The 14,508-nt window shown below is 53.2% G+C and overlaps 4 protein-coding genes across 4 annotated transcripts; 1 reads left to right on the forward strand and 3 right to left on the reverse strand.

The window, feature by feature from the left end:
• Positions 1 to 373: 373 nt before the first annotated feature.
• ACO1O0_008738 (uncharacterized protein) lies at positions 374 to 1,799 on the reverse strand (the record flags this gene model as incomplete). The annotated part of the gene is made up of 4 exons (XM_083198102.1): positions 374 to 560; positions 617 to 1,303; positions 1,364 to 1,497; positions 1,572 to 1,799. The coding sequence occupies 4 exons, from the start codon at positions 1,797 to 1,799 to the stop codon at positions 374 to 376; spliced, it is 1,236 nt and encodes a 411-aa protein (XP_083045837.1).
• A 566-nt stretch (positions 1,800 to 2,365) lies between these two features.
• On the forward strand, positions 2,366 to 3,748 carry ACO1O0_008739 (uncharacterized protein; the record flags this gene model as incomplete). Its single annotated transcript, XM_083198103.1, has 3 exons — positions 2,366 to 2,398; positions 2,616 to 3,100; positions 3,199 to 3,748. 3 exons carry the CDS (start codon positions 2,366 to 2,368, stop codon positions 3,746 to 3,748), a joined length of 1,068 nt encoding a protein of 355 aa, XP_083045838.1.
• A 2,114-nt stretch (positions 3,749 to 5,862) lies between these two features.
• ACO1O0_008740 (uncharacterized protein) lies at positions 5,863 to 7,416 on the reverse strand (the record flags this gene model as incomplete). The annotated part of the gene is made up of 1 exon (XM_083198104.1): positions 5,863 to 7,416. The coding sequence occupies one exon, from the start codon at positions 7,414 to 7,416 to the stop codon at positions 5,863 to 5,865; it is 1,554 nt and encodes a 517-aa protein (XP_083045839.1).
• Positions 7,417 to 10,318: 2,902 nt separating this feature from the next.
• On the reverse strand, positions 10,319 to 13,725 carry ACO1O0_008741 (bifunctional cytochrome P450/NADPH--P450 reductase; the record flags this gene model as incomplete). The annotated part of the gene is made up of 4 exons (XM_083198105.1): positions 10,319 to 10,988; positions 11,046 to 13,333; positions 13,395 to 13,513; positions 13,590 to 13,725. 4 exons carry the CDS (start codon positions 13,723 to 13,725, stop codon positions 10,319 to 10,321), a joined length of 3,213 nt encoding a protein of 1,070 aa, XP_083045840.1.
• Between the last annotated feature and the right edge of the window lie 783 nt (positions 13,726 to 14,508).

Raw genomic sequence — 14,508 nt, forward strand, 5'->3', positions numbered from 1 at the left:
TCACTTGACTTGGGTTCACGTGGTGTAACAAGCGCACACGTGTCTGTAATCTCTGCAGCTGGTCTTGTTTGTCATACCGCTGTACCACGCATAATACTGTGAGTTTCGGTGACTTCAATAGCCAGCAGTTCATACGATACCTAAACTCGTTTTGCAGATATCTAACTATGTCTGCCTTTGGGGTTTCTACTGTTCATAGGGCCACAAACACTTGTGCTCAAGCACATCACTTGCGTTTTATAATGACTGGCAAGCAACATATGTTCAATTGGACGCAGCATACAGACATAGGGCTTTAATAGAAACCGAGCAGCAAGACCCAGAATGAGTAGAGACGTATGTGGCAAAGAAGAGATTTGCTGGATTGTAGCTACTACTCCGCTTGGGCATTAAAGACAACCTCAATGATCCCCGTGAAAGGACCAAAATCGCCTTTGGTATTGAACCTTCTGCGACTCACGATATCGAAGCGTTGGTCCGCCTCCTTGAGTATCTTCAGCCACTCACACTCCTCGCGCTCACGACCCCTCGCCTTGGCGAGCATCAAGATGTCAAAGGCTCTGAAGTAAATCCCGGTAAGCAGAAGGATAAAGCGGCCGAACTTATAGATACTCACCTGACAGTCCGGTCATCCATTAGTGTCATCTCACCAGGCGGGGGTGCAGCGCTGTCGACAATAACAAATCTAGCGCCAGGCTTGAGAGCCGGGACTTGATTCTTGAAGATCTCAACACAGTAATGATCTGGCCAATTGTGCAGGCACTGTTTGATTAGATACACGTCGGCAGAAACAGTCTGGGGCGTGAAGAAGTTGTGAGACATGAATGAGATGCGGCCACTGTCCAGTAAATCCTTGGGTAATTTGGTCTCGGCACCTTCCAGCTGAGTAGGGAGGTCTTGAATCATGACGCGTAGTTCGGGGTTATTCGTTGCAATGTGAACAGCATCGGTGCCATGGGATCCCCCCAGATCGACTACAAGACCTGATTTCACTGAAGACCAATCAAATGCTCCATTCAGCGTCATTCGAGATTCTGTTATAGCTGGACGATTTGGAAAGCTGGCATACGAGTTTTGAGCCATTCCAAACCGATGAGCATACTCTGGGTGTGACTCCATGTAATCGTATGCCGACAGCTCTGTGTCATGGGCAACCTGGAAACCCGTGTGGTTGGGTTCTTGGCCTTTCTTGAACTTTTCGAGGGCCCGAACAATGCAACTGCTAGACGAAAAAGTGTCCTCGGCTAAAAGCCACAAACCCTGGCGCAGCAACGGCTCCTCTGCCAGAAGTCGTGAGGCCAAACTATGTCCCACGTAGCCTGGTCGCGGTTCATGGAAAAGTCGGTGAAAGACCATAACATACCGCAAGATGCGCTGCATATCAGTTTCGTGGACATCGCACTGCTGCGCCAGATCTGCATAGGAGACCGTTTCCCCTACTGGTATCTTTGCCGCAATGTCCCATTTGGAAATAGCTTCCAACGGGGCACCACTTTCCTACTGCCTGGTCAGCACAATGGCAAGCAAACAATACGCCTACTGTATCAGGCAAAGGAATGAACTGGGTGTACCAGAGGTCTCAGGAAGTTCATGGGACCGTGGAGCAGATCAGCCAGTTCTATCGAAGCCTCGATGACTTTAATTCGCGAAGCTTCGACATGTTCGGATCTGATCCCAAAGTTCACAGGGCCATCGATGTCAAAGGACGGGCTTGGAAGACTGTTCTCCTTAAGGTACGTGTCGATGGCGCTTGTGTTGTTGAGAATGGCTTCTGCCAACTCAACAATCTTTGAAACCATTTTCGCTGCTTTGTGGATAATTGTATCGTTCTTTCGTTGCGAGTGGTGAGCAGGCAGGTGAAGTGTAAGGGCTTGGCCGCCTTGGAATGCCCTGCATTCACTCCTTTCAATGCGTCCTTTAACGTACTTTCGAGGCGTATCACAACTCACAACTTCTTTGTCTGTGATCTGCACACAATGACGCCGGAGAAGGGAAGCTGTGGGCTGACAATGCTCCGGGTCCGGCTGACGTCGTGCACATTCCCCGTCCATCTCCGCTTATGCATAACCCGCCGGGCGTGCATGATTACGCCGGCATGCAGAAGGATCCGCCGGTCGGTCGTGTGCTCTTGTATTTCCAAGTACAGATACATGCATTTGACATTTGTTCCTCGCGCAACCTCAATAGGATGCAGCAGGAGTTGTTCGCGCTACTCATAATTGCTAGGGGTATTGCTGCGTTGTATCGACTTATTTCCTGCATCATTAGCAGGGCCCTCTGTGATCAGAAGTCTTTCCCTCCCCAGCCTCATTGCCTCATCGTTACTTGCACAACCGGTTGTGTTTCCTTTTCGATCCAAAACACCATGAATGACCAACTGCATAGCCAGCCCCTGAAGGTATGGAATTCACTCGTAAAGACGTGTTTGCCGCTCCAAGACCCCAGCTTTGAGTTCTGGTGGCAGCATACGGGATACCAGTTGGCTGTAATGGCCGAGGCAGCACAATATTCGATTCAGAGGCAATACGAAATACTACTATTTCATTACCATTGGATTGTAAGTCTCCTATTCCAGACTAGTCCCTGACAAACTCATCCATCTGACTATGTCATAGGTCCCTCGGCTGGGACCTGCCCCGGATACTGACGGGCGTCCCAAGTGGGTGTCACGCATCTCGCAGGATTGTTCACCGATTGAGTATGCTTGGAAGTGGAACACAGCAACATCAAAACCTAAGATCAGCTACTCGTGGGAAGCACTGAACCCCAGCTCAGGGTCTTGCCAGGATCCTGCGAACCACAAGCTTTCCCTCCAGTACATGCACGACGTTCCAAGGCTGGTTCCACATGCTGATTTTACCTTGTCTCGCTTCTTCCTCGAAGCTATCGAAAACGGGAGCCGGAAGGCCTCCAACTTTCTCCACGCCATTGATCATGGCTCCGAACGGCTAGAGCTCAAGTCATACTTTTTATCACGGGACGAATCCACCATGAGCGAATGGCATGACGCTATTACAAAGCTGGATCCAGAAAATCCTGCTCATCATGCTTTGAAAGCCTTCCTAGCAGAGAATCCAGAGGGCAGCCTACTCAGTCCCATGTATGTTAAGCTTCCAACGCTTGGCACACGTGCATGAACTCGCCACTAACATTTGATGTGGCAAATAGCGTTCTGGCGTGGGATAATATAGCCCCTAGCAATTCGCGTCTGAAGTGGTACTTCGTAACGAAGAACACAAGCTTCAACTCCGTGCGGGAGATCATGACAATGGGTGGTCGACTTGATATCACCGAAGACAACCTACAAGACCTCCGTTCCCTCATTACGACTATCCTTGAGCTCCCGGCCGACTATCCTGAAGATCAGAACTTTCCACTCCCGCCACCCCCCGCCAAAATGTGGTCAGAACAAGAAAGCCAGGCCGACACCTTTGCGTACTATTTTGACATTGCCCCACGAAATGGCAGTAAGCCTGACGTCAAGATCTATCTCCCCACACGAAGCTATGGTCCGAACGACCTTGCCATTGCGCATAACCTGCTAGACTGGATGACCGCTCGAGGTCGTGGTGGGTACAGCGACCAATACCTCACCATGCTAAAAAGAATCTGTGATCATCGCGAATTGGAAAATGGCAAAGGAATACACAGTTACATAACTTACCAGTTTGGTAAAAGCGGTGTTCCAGATGTCAAGTCATACCTTATTTCAGAGACCTACCACCCAGCGAGATTCAACAAGACGTAAAACCAATAGCATATGGCATTAAGATTGATCATCATGGATTGCACTTTACTGAAAAGGCTCCTCAATATAACTTCAAGTGATGTCATGTGAATAAAATACCAGGAAAGAATTTCCTGCAACACGCAATAAAAGCTCCGGTATAGATTGTCCAAAAGCCTAAAAGACGTCCGGTGTGACGGCTCTCGAGCGCGGGTGTCTGAAAATAAAGCCGTCGCGCAATGGCACAGTCAAGAAAATAATCCTCAGCGCGCTCGCTGTTCAGCTACGACGATCGGACAGGCACAACTCTTGTAAAGCTCCGGGGGCTAAGCCACAACAGAGATCTGTACGACGCCACATTGTCAGGCGAAGGTACCAGGTAGGCAGTTCACACATCGGCTTCATCCGCTTTCGACGATGACGATCATGCTCCTTCGTCTCAACAGCCGCCTATTTCTACTGGGACCGATATCTGATTCGCTACGTGTGATGGTGTAATCCATGTTGCTCGACGACAATGCTCCACAAATGACTAGGTACCTACGTAGGTAGGTAAGTAGGTACACTACGTTTTGCCAGTGCTCTTTTGTTGGGCTTGGATTGATTGTTGGTGCTTCCTCGATCTAAGCGCATCGCTGTTAATGGGCACAATAAGACTTGAGGGGAGCTTTAGCATGTATGGGTTGTTCCCCTAAACTGGTCAAAAAATTTAGACACGATACCTCTTGAAAGAATGGGCTGATTAACCCCAAAGTCGATGGGAACATACTGCGAACAGTTTGTATGCGCGGGGAGTGTAACAGCCCTAAGGGGCGATGTCTCACATAGATTGAGATTGGATTGGCTACTACCCCGAGGATCAAAGAGACCCAACAACGCCATGCCATGATTCAACATCCCAAATAGAGCATGACAAAGATTCTGCTCGGTACTAGTCGTGAGTACTGCATGTATGGGGCTAATTCCATCCGCAGACTTTTCATAGCCTGTGAAAGGTGTCCATGCATCAGCGACCATATCACCGCCCTTTAGTTTCATGACAAAACACGGATCCCTCTTTGCCACTATCGTATGCAGCACCTATATATGCTGGATCTTGATCTCCAGCTAGCAAGCACTGACTTGGTTCGCGATGAGCATGATAGGTCCAATTTCCATGGAAAAGTCCCGCCAAGCTAGTATCTCTCATCGTGTACAATTGCAGCATGGCTTCCGTGCGGGTCCGCGTAACTCCTTCAAATTCATTTTCTAATGCCACCTGCTGCCCGTCTAGAATTACCCTTCCCCAGAAGGAGCAATGAAAGTAGTCATGTCGCAAACCACAAAGGATCGCAACACTTTCGTCAAGAACACGGGTTGTCAAGGTAGAAAGTTTGCAGTTGTGGGATCCGTTGCAGGATTCGGGATGGAAACGAGAGTCCCGGATCAGCTTGATGGCTTTGACCAAGGCATGCACGCTGAAGCCCTCAAATGGTGGTCTTGGTCGGGGGTGAAGGATACCGTAAGCATCCATTCCTTTAACTAAGGCACCGAGCAGCATCGATGAGCAATCGTACAACCAGGTCCTGTCGCTTTGGGTTGAAGTGGAGAATAGGCCATGTAGCTTGGTGATAATTTTGTCGATACATCTTTGCCTGTATAATTCCAGACTACCTATGGATACATTTAGAAATAAGAGACGTTGTAGGTTTCAGGATGCTTGCCACTAATGACTGATAGTCATGTAAAGCCAAGGGGATGAATAAGTCCTCGACTGAAGTCAGAGCCTTCAAGATTGTGTCGAAGGTGCCAAAGGCTGCGTGATGTGAGAGTCAGAGAACTGTCACCTGTGGCAGGTGCACCTCAGTAGTCTGTCAGAGTATTTTCAGGAAAGTCATAACTACTGTCTGCCTAAGATTTGGGGATCAGGCGTTTCTGAGACCTCTCCTGCTGTCAAATTTGAAAGTACTTTAACCACAGGACCTACCTCAATACAAATTTAAAGTCAATCAAGATCACCTCACTTTTCACTAGTGGCCGGCCGGGGGCCCAAGACAAGATTACTAGGTACCTAGTAATAATGTATCAGGTATGTGAGTATCCAACCACCCTTTGCTTGGATTGCATATCTCAATTTATACTCCTTTTGTTGTCAATCAGCCTGTAAAGTAACTGAGTGTCAAGTTTCCTCCCAAGTCCTCCAACTTCAAAGAATCCTTCCAGATATATCTTGAGGACGTGTCCCTCCTCCATGATAGCAACCTCCCATCGTCCGACACACCCAAGAGAAACAGCTGGTCTCCCACAACCTCTATTGATGGCGCGCTATTCGCCCGGATACCCAAGTCTTCCCATTCCGACCACTTCTCGCCGTTGTAGTGTATGTGCTGCAGATACCCATCTTTCCCCAAAGCAACTATATCAAGATCCTTTTCCCCCAAGGATATCACAGCAGGCGCACTAAGGAGGCTGCCACCCAGCTCGGTCTCATCGAAATCGGACTCTTCTTTATCATGCAAGCCTGTGACGATGAAGTGCTCGAGTGTTCTGGCGGTAGTGATGCAAAAGAGTTCGATACGGTTCTTGACACCGTCGAACACATATACGACGGGGTCAGCAAGCCAATCGCCCTCCTCCATAAACCCTTCATGCCAATCTTCGCCAGAATTGTGATAACGATAGTGTAACAATGTCGTTCTGTCCTTCCCGTACCAGAAGACTTCGACGGGGAAAGAAGAATCCAAGTGATGACATGCAACAGCAGGAGCAGAACTAGCACTGTAATCCATGGACGGCCCCACAGCGATCCAGTCATCTCCGTCACTAGAAAAGTCACCCAAATCCTCTGTCAGTCCATCTTTACCCTCTTTGGAGACGTCCTCTGGGTTCGAGTACTTCGGGTCCCACTTGGAGAAGCGAATCTGTTCCGTTTTGTAGTCCTTCATCCAGAAATACATCTTCTTGGGATCGGAGAAACAGGTGTTGATGACGCTGCCGGCCCTACCACCTCGGTCGACCCAGTATCCTTCCTCAGGCGCCCAGCCCTCGTGTTCCGAGTACCACGTTCCGTAGGCAGAACGTCTGTTGTTTGTGACTGCTACAAGATCGACACGAGTAAACTCTTTGCTGACTTTCCATGATCTGACAAAGGGCTGGCTGATGAAATCGCCGACCGCATCGCCGAGGTCATTCCAGTCCGCCCACGAATCGGTGTAATTGCGGTACGCAATAGTGCCATTGACTGTCCGTGCAAATACTAGAAGGGAGGACTGGTAGACTGTCGTGGCGAGGATCTGCGGGCATATGCCGCCGTTGCAGGATGGAGGAGGGCCGGTCGAATCCTCAGGAGGGTCGGATTCACCTGACTCGCCGTCGCCCTTGTTCTTGGAAGGGAGACCAACTCCTAGTCCGACTCCGAAGGCTATGACGATGAGGGTCACTGCCGTGATTGTGCTAAGCAATATGGTCTTCCTCTTCCACCATGGTCTTGCTGGGGTTTCTTCGAAAGCGGGAAGCTCTACAACAGGAGGACCGTTGTCTTCTTTCTTATTTGCCTCGGTACCGTCCACGGTAAACTTCTGATCAGATGGGTCCTCGTAACCTCCGGAGATCCATTCCGGGATCGATACTGCTTCATTGTATGAGACTTCGAGCCCGTCACTGTATGGCGATTGCGGAGGGTGCTCTGGCTGCGGCTGGTAGCCCGACATGTCGGTGGAGTTTTGGGAAATAATGCCCCTAGGTTTCGATGAGAAGATGGTATATTCTCGCTTGTCAAGTTGGTAAGGGGAGAAGCTCGTTCAAGAGAGACTGAGATGGGGGGGGAGAGCGAGGCAGGGCGACCGGGCGGGGACATCGTCTTTCTATTTCGTGTTTAGGTACAGTCTCTCCAGCTCATGTGCGAACGACCAACACTATCAAGCATTTCCAGCCCCGCTGTTAGACTGATGTAGTTCATTCGACCGGTGCTAGCAATCCTTGAGCGTTGGTCGTGATGTGCGGACCAACATGCATACGGCGGCCGTGTGGGGTGGCCAGGAGGATGGAGCCAACTGCCTCGACGGTGAACTTACGAGAGTGCAAAATCCCTTGCGCGATTGTATGAAGAAGACTGCTGTGTCGAGTACTATTAGTGTTGAAAATAGTGGTGTGCTGCAAACTTCAATGTCAACATGTACACACCTAGGTACCTATGCCATATCCATGAGCGGTCAGCTTTTTGGTGTGCGTAATGGAACTGGGAAAACTGTGATAGGAAACCCAGTCACTTGGCCGGCCGTCCAACATGCATATGTAACAGATGCAACTGGCCCATCATGTGCGCTTGACAACAGTGGTTTTATGTACCATGTAAAGTTGCCCAGCCATGAGTTGGCAGTCCCACGAATGTGATGTGACGGAGACTCGTGTATGCTTCCAACATGCGCGCACATAAGATGCACGTCGGCTGAGACCGCTCATCCATTTCGCTTATCTCGTGGTGGGAAGGTGTTGGACAGTCGCACACGCACAGGCCGCCCAGACTTTGCAACGTTCAGAACAAGTCGCGAACTATGCCAGCATGATGGTCGCAGTTCCGCTATCGAGGTTGTCAACGGTCCCTCTTGTGTTCTTGCTGTGGGCAGCGTGGTCCTGCTGGTCAGGCTCTCTCAAATTGCATGGGGTTGATGTCGGTTGGCAGTGGTGTCCCGTTGCATCCACACCAGAAAGGGGCACAAATGAATCCCTGGGTCTGCCAAGTTCCTCCAAAATATCGGGCCTGCTGATCAGCACGTGATGAGTCTGCCCTTTGGGAGACTCGACGTCTGCCACTGCGGCCGGATAAGTTGTTATATCCTGAACTTGTCATCCACCCTGTTCTCTAAGTATACAAAGTAGGACCGACCACCATCTCTAGAGATGCTTCGATCCTATCTGAACACGGTCCTAGGGCCGGTCAGGGTGAACGATAGGAAGTTTAAGACAGGAAAATTAGGTCAGAGACACGGATGGAGGGACAGACATGTTGGACTAGACTAGAGACGTAATCTAGCAGGTTGAAATAGGACGGAGAGGGAGACTGCCCTAGAGGACAATTGAAAGCGAGTCGAGAACAAAACAAGAGACTCGGAAACGAGGCGGCTGGTTGGTGAGATATATCCATGCAGGCACTGATGGTGATGTATGCACAGGGATATCCGCTATAAAGATTTCAATCAGAGAAACTAGTCAAATCAGGTCAAGGATTCTTGACTGGCAGTGGGATCAGCCTGTTGCCAAGTACATTCTAACACCGAGTTCAGGGAGTCCGATGGGACTAGTTTGGTATTTTTGTTGCGAGTGGTTTTTATTTCTCCTGATCTTTGCCAAATGCGTGGATGACACAGACGGGAGCCGTCGAGGGCCACATGCCTGGTGAAGGTGATGATCTAGCCGCTGCCTCGTCGTCAAGAGTAGATTTAAGATGTCTCGCTCCTGATACTTGACGTGTGGTATGGCACTAGAAGTTGTACCAAGGCTTGCTGTCTGGTCAGGCTTGGTGTATACAAACCGGCCCGCCACCCCCTCTGTCCCAGATGTAGCGTACGCGCCTACCAGTACGACTTCCTGTCGCCCAATCTAGTAAGTAGGCAGTCAGAGTGCGGTACTGCAATACGAGCAGTAGACTGCTAGAGAAATTGGTCAGTCCTACTTCGTGTATGTAGAACATGGTATATTTCAAGTCCAAGAAATAACTTACCCAGTGGCATCGTGATGAAACGCACCGACGATCCTCGAGTGCCCGAGAGGGTGAATCCAATGATAAATTCGCCCACCTTCCTCACATCCTTCCCTTCGCAATTGTGGTATCCAAAGGTCACATAAACTCCTTGAGGGAGGACTCTCTGCCAGAATCCCCGCCACTGATGTATACGACGTGGTCGGCGCCGTTATTTATGCGCTGGGCGATAGACCGAGTGAGTCCCACAGACCACTGGGCAATGTACTGGGCCCCAAGAAGACCACTGGTCTCGCCGCCTAGCTTGGTCTTCATGGCTTTCTGCTTCTTGGCCATGGCGTCGATCCTCCTGTTTACGTCCTACAAAGTCCCGTTTGGATATGTCAATACCTAGAACTCGACGTCGAAATGTGCAAACGATATATAGGTCAGGTGTCGATGTTGGGAAACGAGCATTCTGCTTGTGACGGTGATAGAGGCAAGTCGAAAGATGCCTGGTGGGCATTGGTGAGGGAGTTATGTAGCAGGTGAAAAGACGGCGACTAGTTGGCCCTTTTCCAGAAAAAAATACATCATGTGCAGACTTGGATGTTTGTGTCAAGAGTAGTCTCACGATACATTCACCTCGACCCGCATCCCAAACACCGGCGTCTTGAAGAAATCTTGGGATAGAAGAGTGAGTTGTTTGCCACCTGGGCTAACACCGAAGAACCACGCGACTAATTGTGTCAACATCATTGTTCTTATTACAAGTGATATCATAGCACTTGTTGCAACTCAATTGTAGCCATATTATGGCACTTCCGCGCACTGGACGATAACAGCAACACAACGGTAGGGTCAATGACCCGAATACGGCCCAAGTAGACTGGTAAGCTCTATTCATTCCATCTTTACTCATCAAGTGCATGCCTCTAATCAAAAACATCCATGACATAGCGGATATTCCGCAGGCCCTCAAACCACTTCCTCGTGGCCGCCTCATCGGCCTCATCGCCATCGGCCTCGACCTTGATCTTGACAATGGCCTCCTTGACCGCCTCGGCCACGCCCCTCGACCCGCACACGTAGATCTTGGCACCCTGCCTCCACAGCTCCATCAGCCGCTCCCGCCGCTGCCACATCATATCGTCCACATGCTTGCACCCATCCGTCCGGTCCGCCGCGCGGCTGTACGACCGCAGCACCTGCACGGCGCCGAGGGCCTCCCACTCGTCCAGCTGGGCGCGGTACAGGTCGTCCTGGTCGGGCGACCGGCACCCGAAGAAGAGCACGGCGGGCGCCAGCGTGCGCTGGCCCGACGACAGCATCACGGCGCGCTCCTGGACGAAGCCGCGGAAGGGCGCCAGGCCGCTGCCCGCGGCGATGTAGATGGCCGGCGTGGACTCGGGGCTGGCGGGCATGCTGAAGGCTGGGTGGGAGGGGCGCACAGCCACGTGCAGCGTGTCGTGCTCCTGCAGGGAGGAGAGGTAGGATGTGGCGACGCCGATGTGGGCGCCCTGGCCCGAGAGGGAGGGTTGGTTGAGGACGGAGAAGGTGAGGGTGGCATGGGAGGGGTTCCAGAGGGGTGAGGAGGAGATGGAGCTGTGAGTAAATGTTAGCGAACGGGCAGATGGCCGAGGTGATATGAGGATAACCTACTATTGGCGAACGCGCATGGGGGGAAGCATGGAGAGGAAGACACCGATGGGGAGGTCAATGTCAGTGAACATCTCGAGGACGTCCAGGATGGAGAGGCGCTTCGCCTTGACCTCGTCGGTGTACCCGTCGTTGGCCAGGCGGTCCAGCTCCGACTTGGTCTTTTCATTCTTCACGTACTCAGCCACGGTGAGTAGATTCCTCTTTGTAACGGGCTGTGACAGCTCGACATACGACCCCAGCACCTCGTTGGCGGTCACAGAGGTGTTGGTCGGCAGAGTCGTGGACGTGCCGTCTGTGGTGATCTCCAGATGGGCATCACGAGCCAGTCCGAAACGTCTCAAGGCGCGGTAGATCGTCTCGCGCGGGTTGATGGGGAGCACAGCGAGATAATCGCCCGCCGAGTAGGTCATACCGTCGGGGAGCTTGATCTCGAGATGCCTCTTGTCGCCCGAGGCAGACAGGGCGCGCGACTCGACCACAACGGCCTCGCGGACATCCTGTCGGAGAGTATTGATCCTTGGGTTGGTGATGGCCACCTTGACGCCGGCGCCCTCCTTCTTGTCATGGCTAGAAACGTCAAACTTGGAAGACAGCGAGGGCCACAGAACATTATCCTCCCACGTCTCGAAATCAGTGAAGACGTCACCAGATGAGGCATCCGTCAGGCCCATCTCAGCCACGCGTGACGCACCGAGCTTCTCGAGCTGGCTGTCGACGAGTCGGGGAATGCGGTGGAAGGTCTGAACCCAGTCCTTATGGCCGCAGCCAAAGACGGCGTAGGGGACGTCCTTGAGGGAGTCTTGCTCAGAGTCCTCGATCCACGCGACAAAGTGACCCGCATTGTCAGGAGGCTGACCCTCGTACGATGCCGTGATGATGACGACGGGGTGGTCCTTGGGCAGCGCTCCCTTGGCACTGTCAAGGCAGTCCACCTTGGCGGCACGGAATCCATGTGCTGGAGCGTCAGCAGCGACCCGTCGAGCGAGGGCTTCGCATGTGCCACTGTTGGAACCGTAAAGGAGGGTAACCGGGAATCCTGTCCCATCCGCCTCCTCGGAGCCAGCCTCAGCCTTGGCAGCTCCATTCTTCTCATGCCCAGCCATGCCAGCCAGGCGATATTGCAGCGTTGTGGGCGTCAGCTGGTCACGCAGGATCGCGCGCATATACATGTCCTTGGGCTTGATCGTCAGGGTCTGCTTAATGTCCAGCGTGTAGTTCGAGTCCATGACAAAGTTGAAGTTCTGCAGCAGCATGGCCATGACCAGCAGCGCCTCCTGCCAGGCAAACGGCCTCCCGATGCAGGCGCGCATGCCGTTGCCAAAGGGCTTCCACGAGTCCGGGAACTCGCGGTTGAGCCTCTCAAAGGGCTCGTCGGCCATGCGCTCCGGCCTGAACTCGAGCGCATCGTCGCCGAACACGGCCGGGTCGACCTGCGACTTGGCCAGCAGGTTGATGATGACCTCGCCCTGCTTTACCGGGTACTTGCCCCCCAGGAGCGTGTCCTCCAGGGGCTCTACGGTGAAGACGGGGATCGTGGCGTTGACCCGCAGCGTCTCGCGCAGGACAGCGTTGATGTAGGGCAGCTTAGACAGGTGCTCGACCGTGATGACCTCCTTGCCCACCACCTCGTCCACCTCGCGCTGCGCCTTCTGGTAGGCCTCCGGGTGCTTGAGGAGCTGGTAGAAGGCGAACGAGAGGAGCCCCGACGTCGTCTCGTGGCCGGCGATCAGGAAGGTGATGAGGTTGTCCATGATGCTCTCGTCCGTCATCTTCTTGCCCGTCTTGGGGTCGCGGCCCTTGAGCATGGCATCCAGCAGATCGTGGCGGTCCTCCTCGCCGCCCGCCTTGCGCGACTCGAGGACGCCCCTGGCGGTGCTGCGCAGGACCTCAATGTCGGCCGCGAACTTGTCGTCCTTGGCGCGGTAGAAGAACTCGGGCAGCGGCAGGCGGCGGCCGCGCTCGCCCGACTCGGTCAGGAAGTCGCCCATGGCCTCGATGAAGGGGTGCATCTCCCGCGAGTAGTAGCTGTTGAAGCGGTAGCCCATGGAGCACAGGGCCAGCGTGTCGAGCGTAAGGCGCGTGAAGTCGTCGGTGACCATGATGGGCGAGTCGGGTCCCGCGCGCGCCCACTTCAGGGCCAGCTGCGATGCAATGTCGTGCATCTCGTCGAACATGCCGCGGATCGAGAGCGGGCCAAAGGCGGGCATCAGCACGCGGTGGGCGATGCCCCAGTTCTCCTCCTCCTGCCTGGCCGTGAAGAGGCCATCGTGAACGCCGTGTCGAATGTGCTGCGGGGCTTAGCAGGTGCCCTGGCAAACATCCTCAGGGACACGCCTCTAGCCAACTCACCTGGAGCGAAAGGTTGATGCTCTTGCGGAAGCGCTTCTCGTTGCACGCCTCGTGTACCAGGGCCCGGGTCGAGATGACGACGACGGCCCTCCCGGGGAAGTGCAGGCGGTAAATCTCGCCTGTGGAGAGTCAGTCAGGAGCTCAGGGGGGTGGTGGTAGCAGTAAGACAGCGCGTTGTCGCTGGCGGTCGCTCACCATGCTGCTCCGCAAGGGATAACATAGACCCCAGGGGGAATTCTGGGTCGAGGGCTTTGATGTTGCCCAGGAAGGGCAGCCCTGGAGGCACGGGGATGTCGGCCGTGTCGGCCATGTCTGCCACGTCTCCTCCCATGTTGAATATGGATGGCGTAGTTGAAGGGTGTAGCGCGGGATTCACGCGATGAGCTTGGTGGTGGGGAGGGATCTCCTAGTAATGAAAATACTAAAAAAGGCCTCGCCTCGGAGTCTGGCTTGTGATAATTGATCAGATCATCAAATGATCAAATGGAATGCTCGACGGGCCGCGCCGGCGTAATACCACAATCCCGAATCCCGGCTCCGTCGGGAGGACCCACTCCGACCGGCCCTAACATGTTCCTACGACCATAATGTGCCCAGATAATGCTGCTAATGCCATCTAAGTGTGGTAGTCGCCGTGTCGCCGCCCTCTGACTCGCCGAAACAGCTTCAGCCATGGTCCCGGCGTTTCGGCTCGGCGTCTCCGGAGCCACCCACGGACGTAGTATTCCTCCAAGAATCCGCCACCTGGCCAACGCGCCTAGTAGTTTCAAAATTTTGCAACAGCCAACGTTGGAGGCCTGACCCCTTATCGTGTGGGGATGGATTTGATGCAATCCCGCCTACAAATCCGCATGGTGCCATGTCTCCTCCGACGCATCATTCGTCTGGAGCCAACGCACTGGGGTCAACGGAACATTAAGATCGATCTGGCATCGGTACTCATCAAGGCACCGCCGCCAAGATACCGGCACAGTGGTGAGCTGCCGGCGTTAGTATCGGCCGAAGACGAAAGGACACCGAAAGATGAGCTATTAATAATAATGGAATCCCGTATTGGTTATCGTCAACCACCCCTTTCCCACCCGCGCTGTTGGGGCAAATCATGACTCCACAT

This window comes from Amphichorda felina (genome assembly GCF_050947745.1).
Source record: "Amphichorda felina strain 45539 chromosome Unknown scaffold_9, whole genome shotgun sequence".
Lineage (NCBI taxonomy): Eukaryota > Fungi > Ascomycota > Sordariomycetes > Hypocreales > Bionectriaceae > Amphichorda > Amphichorda felina.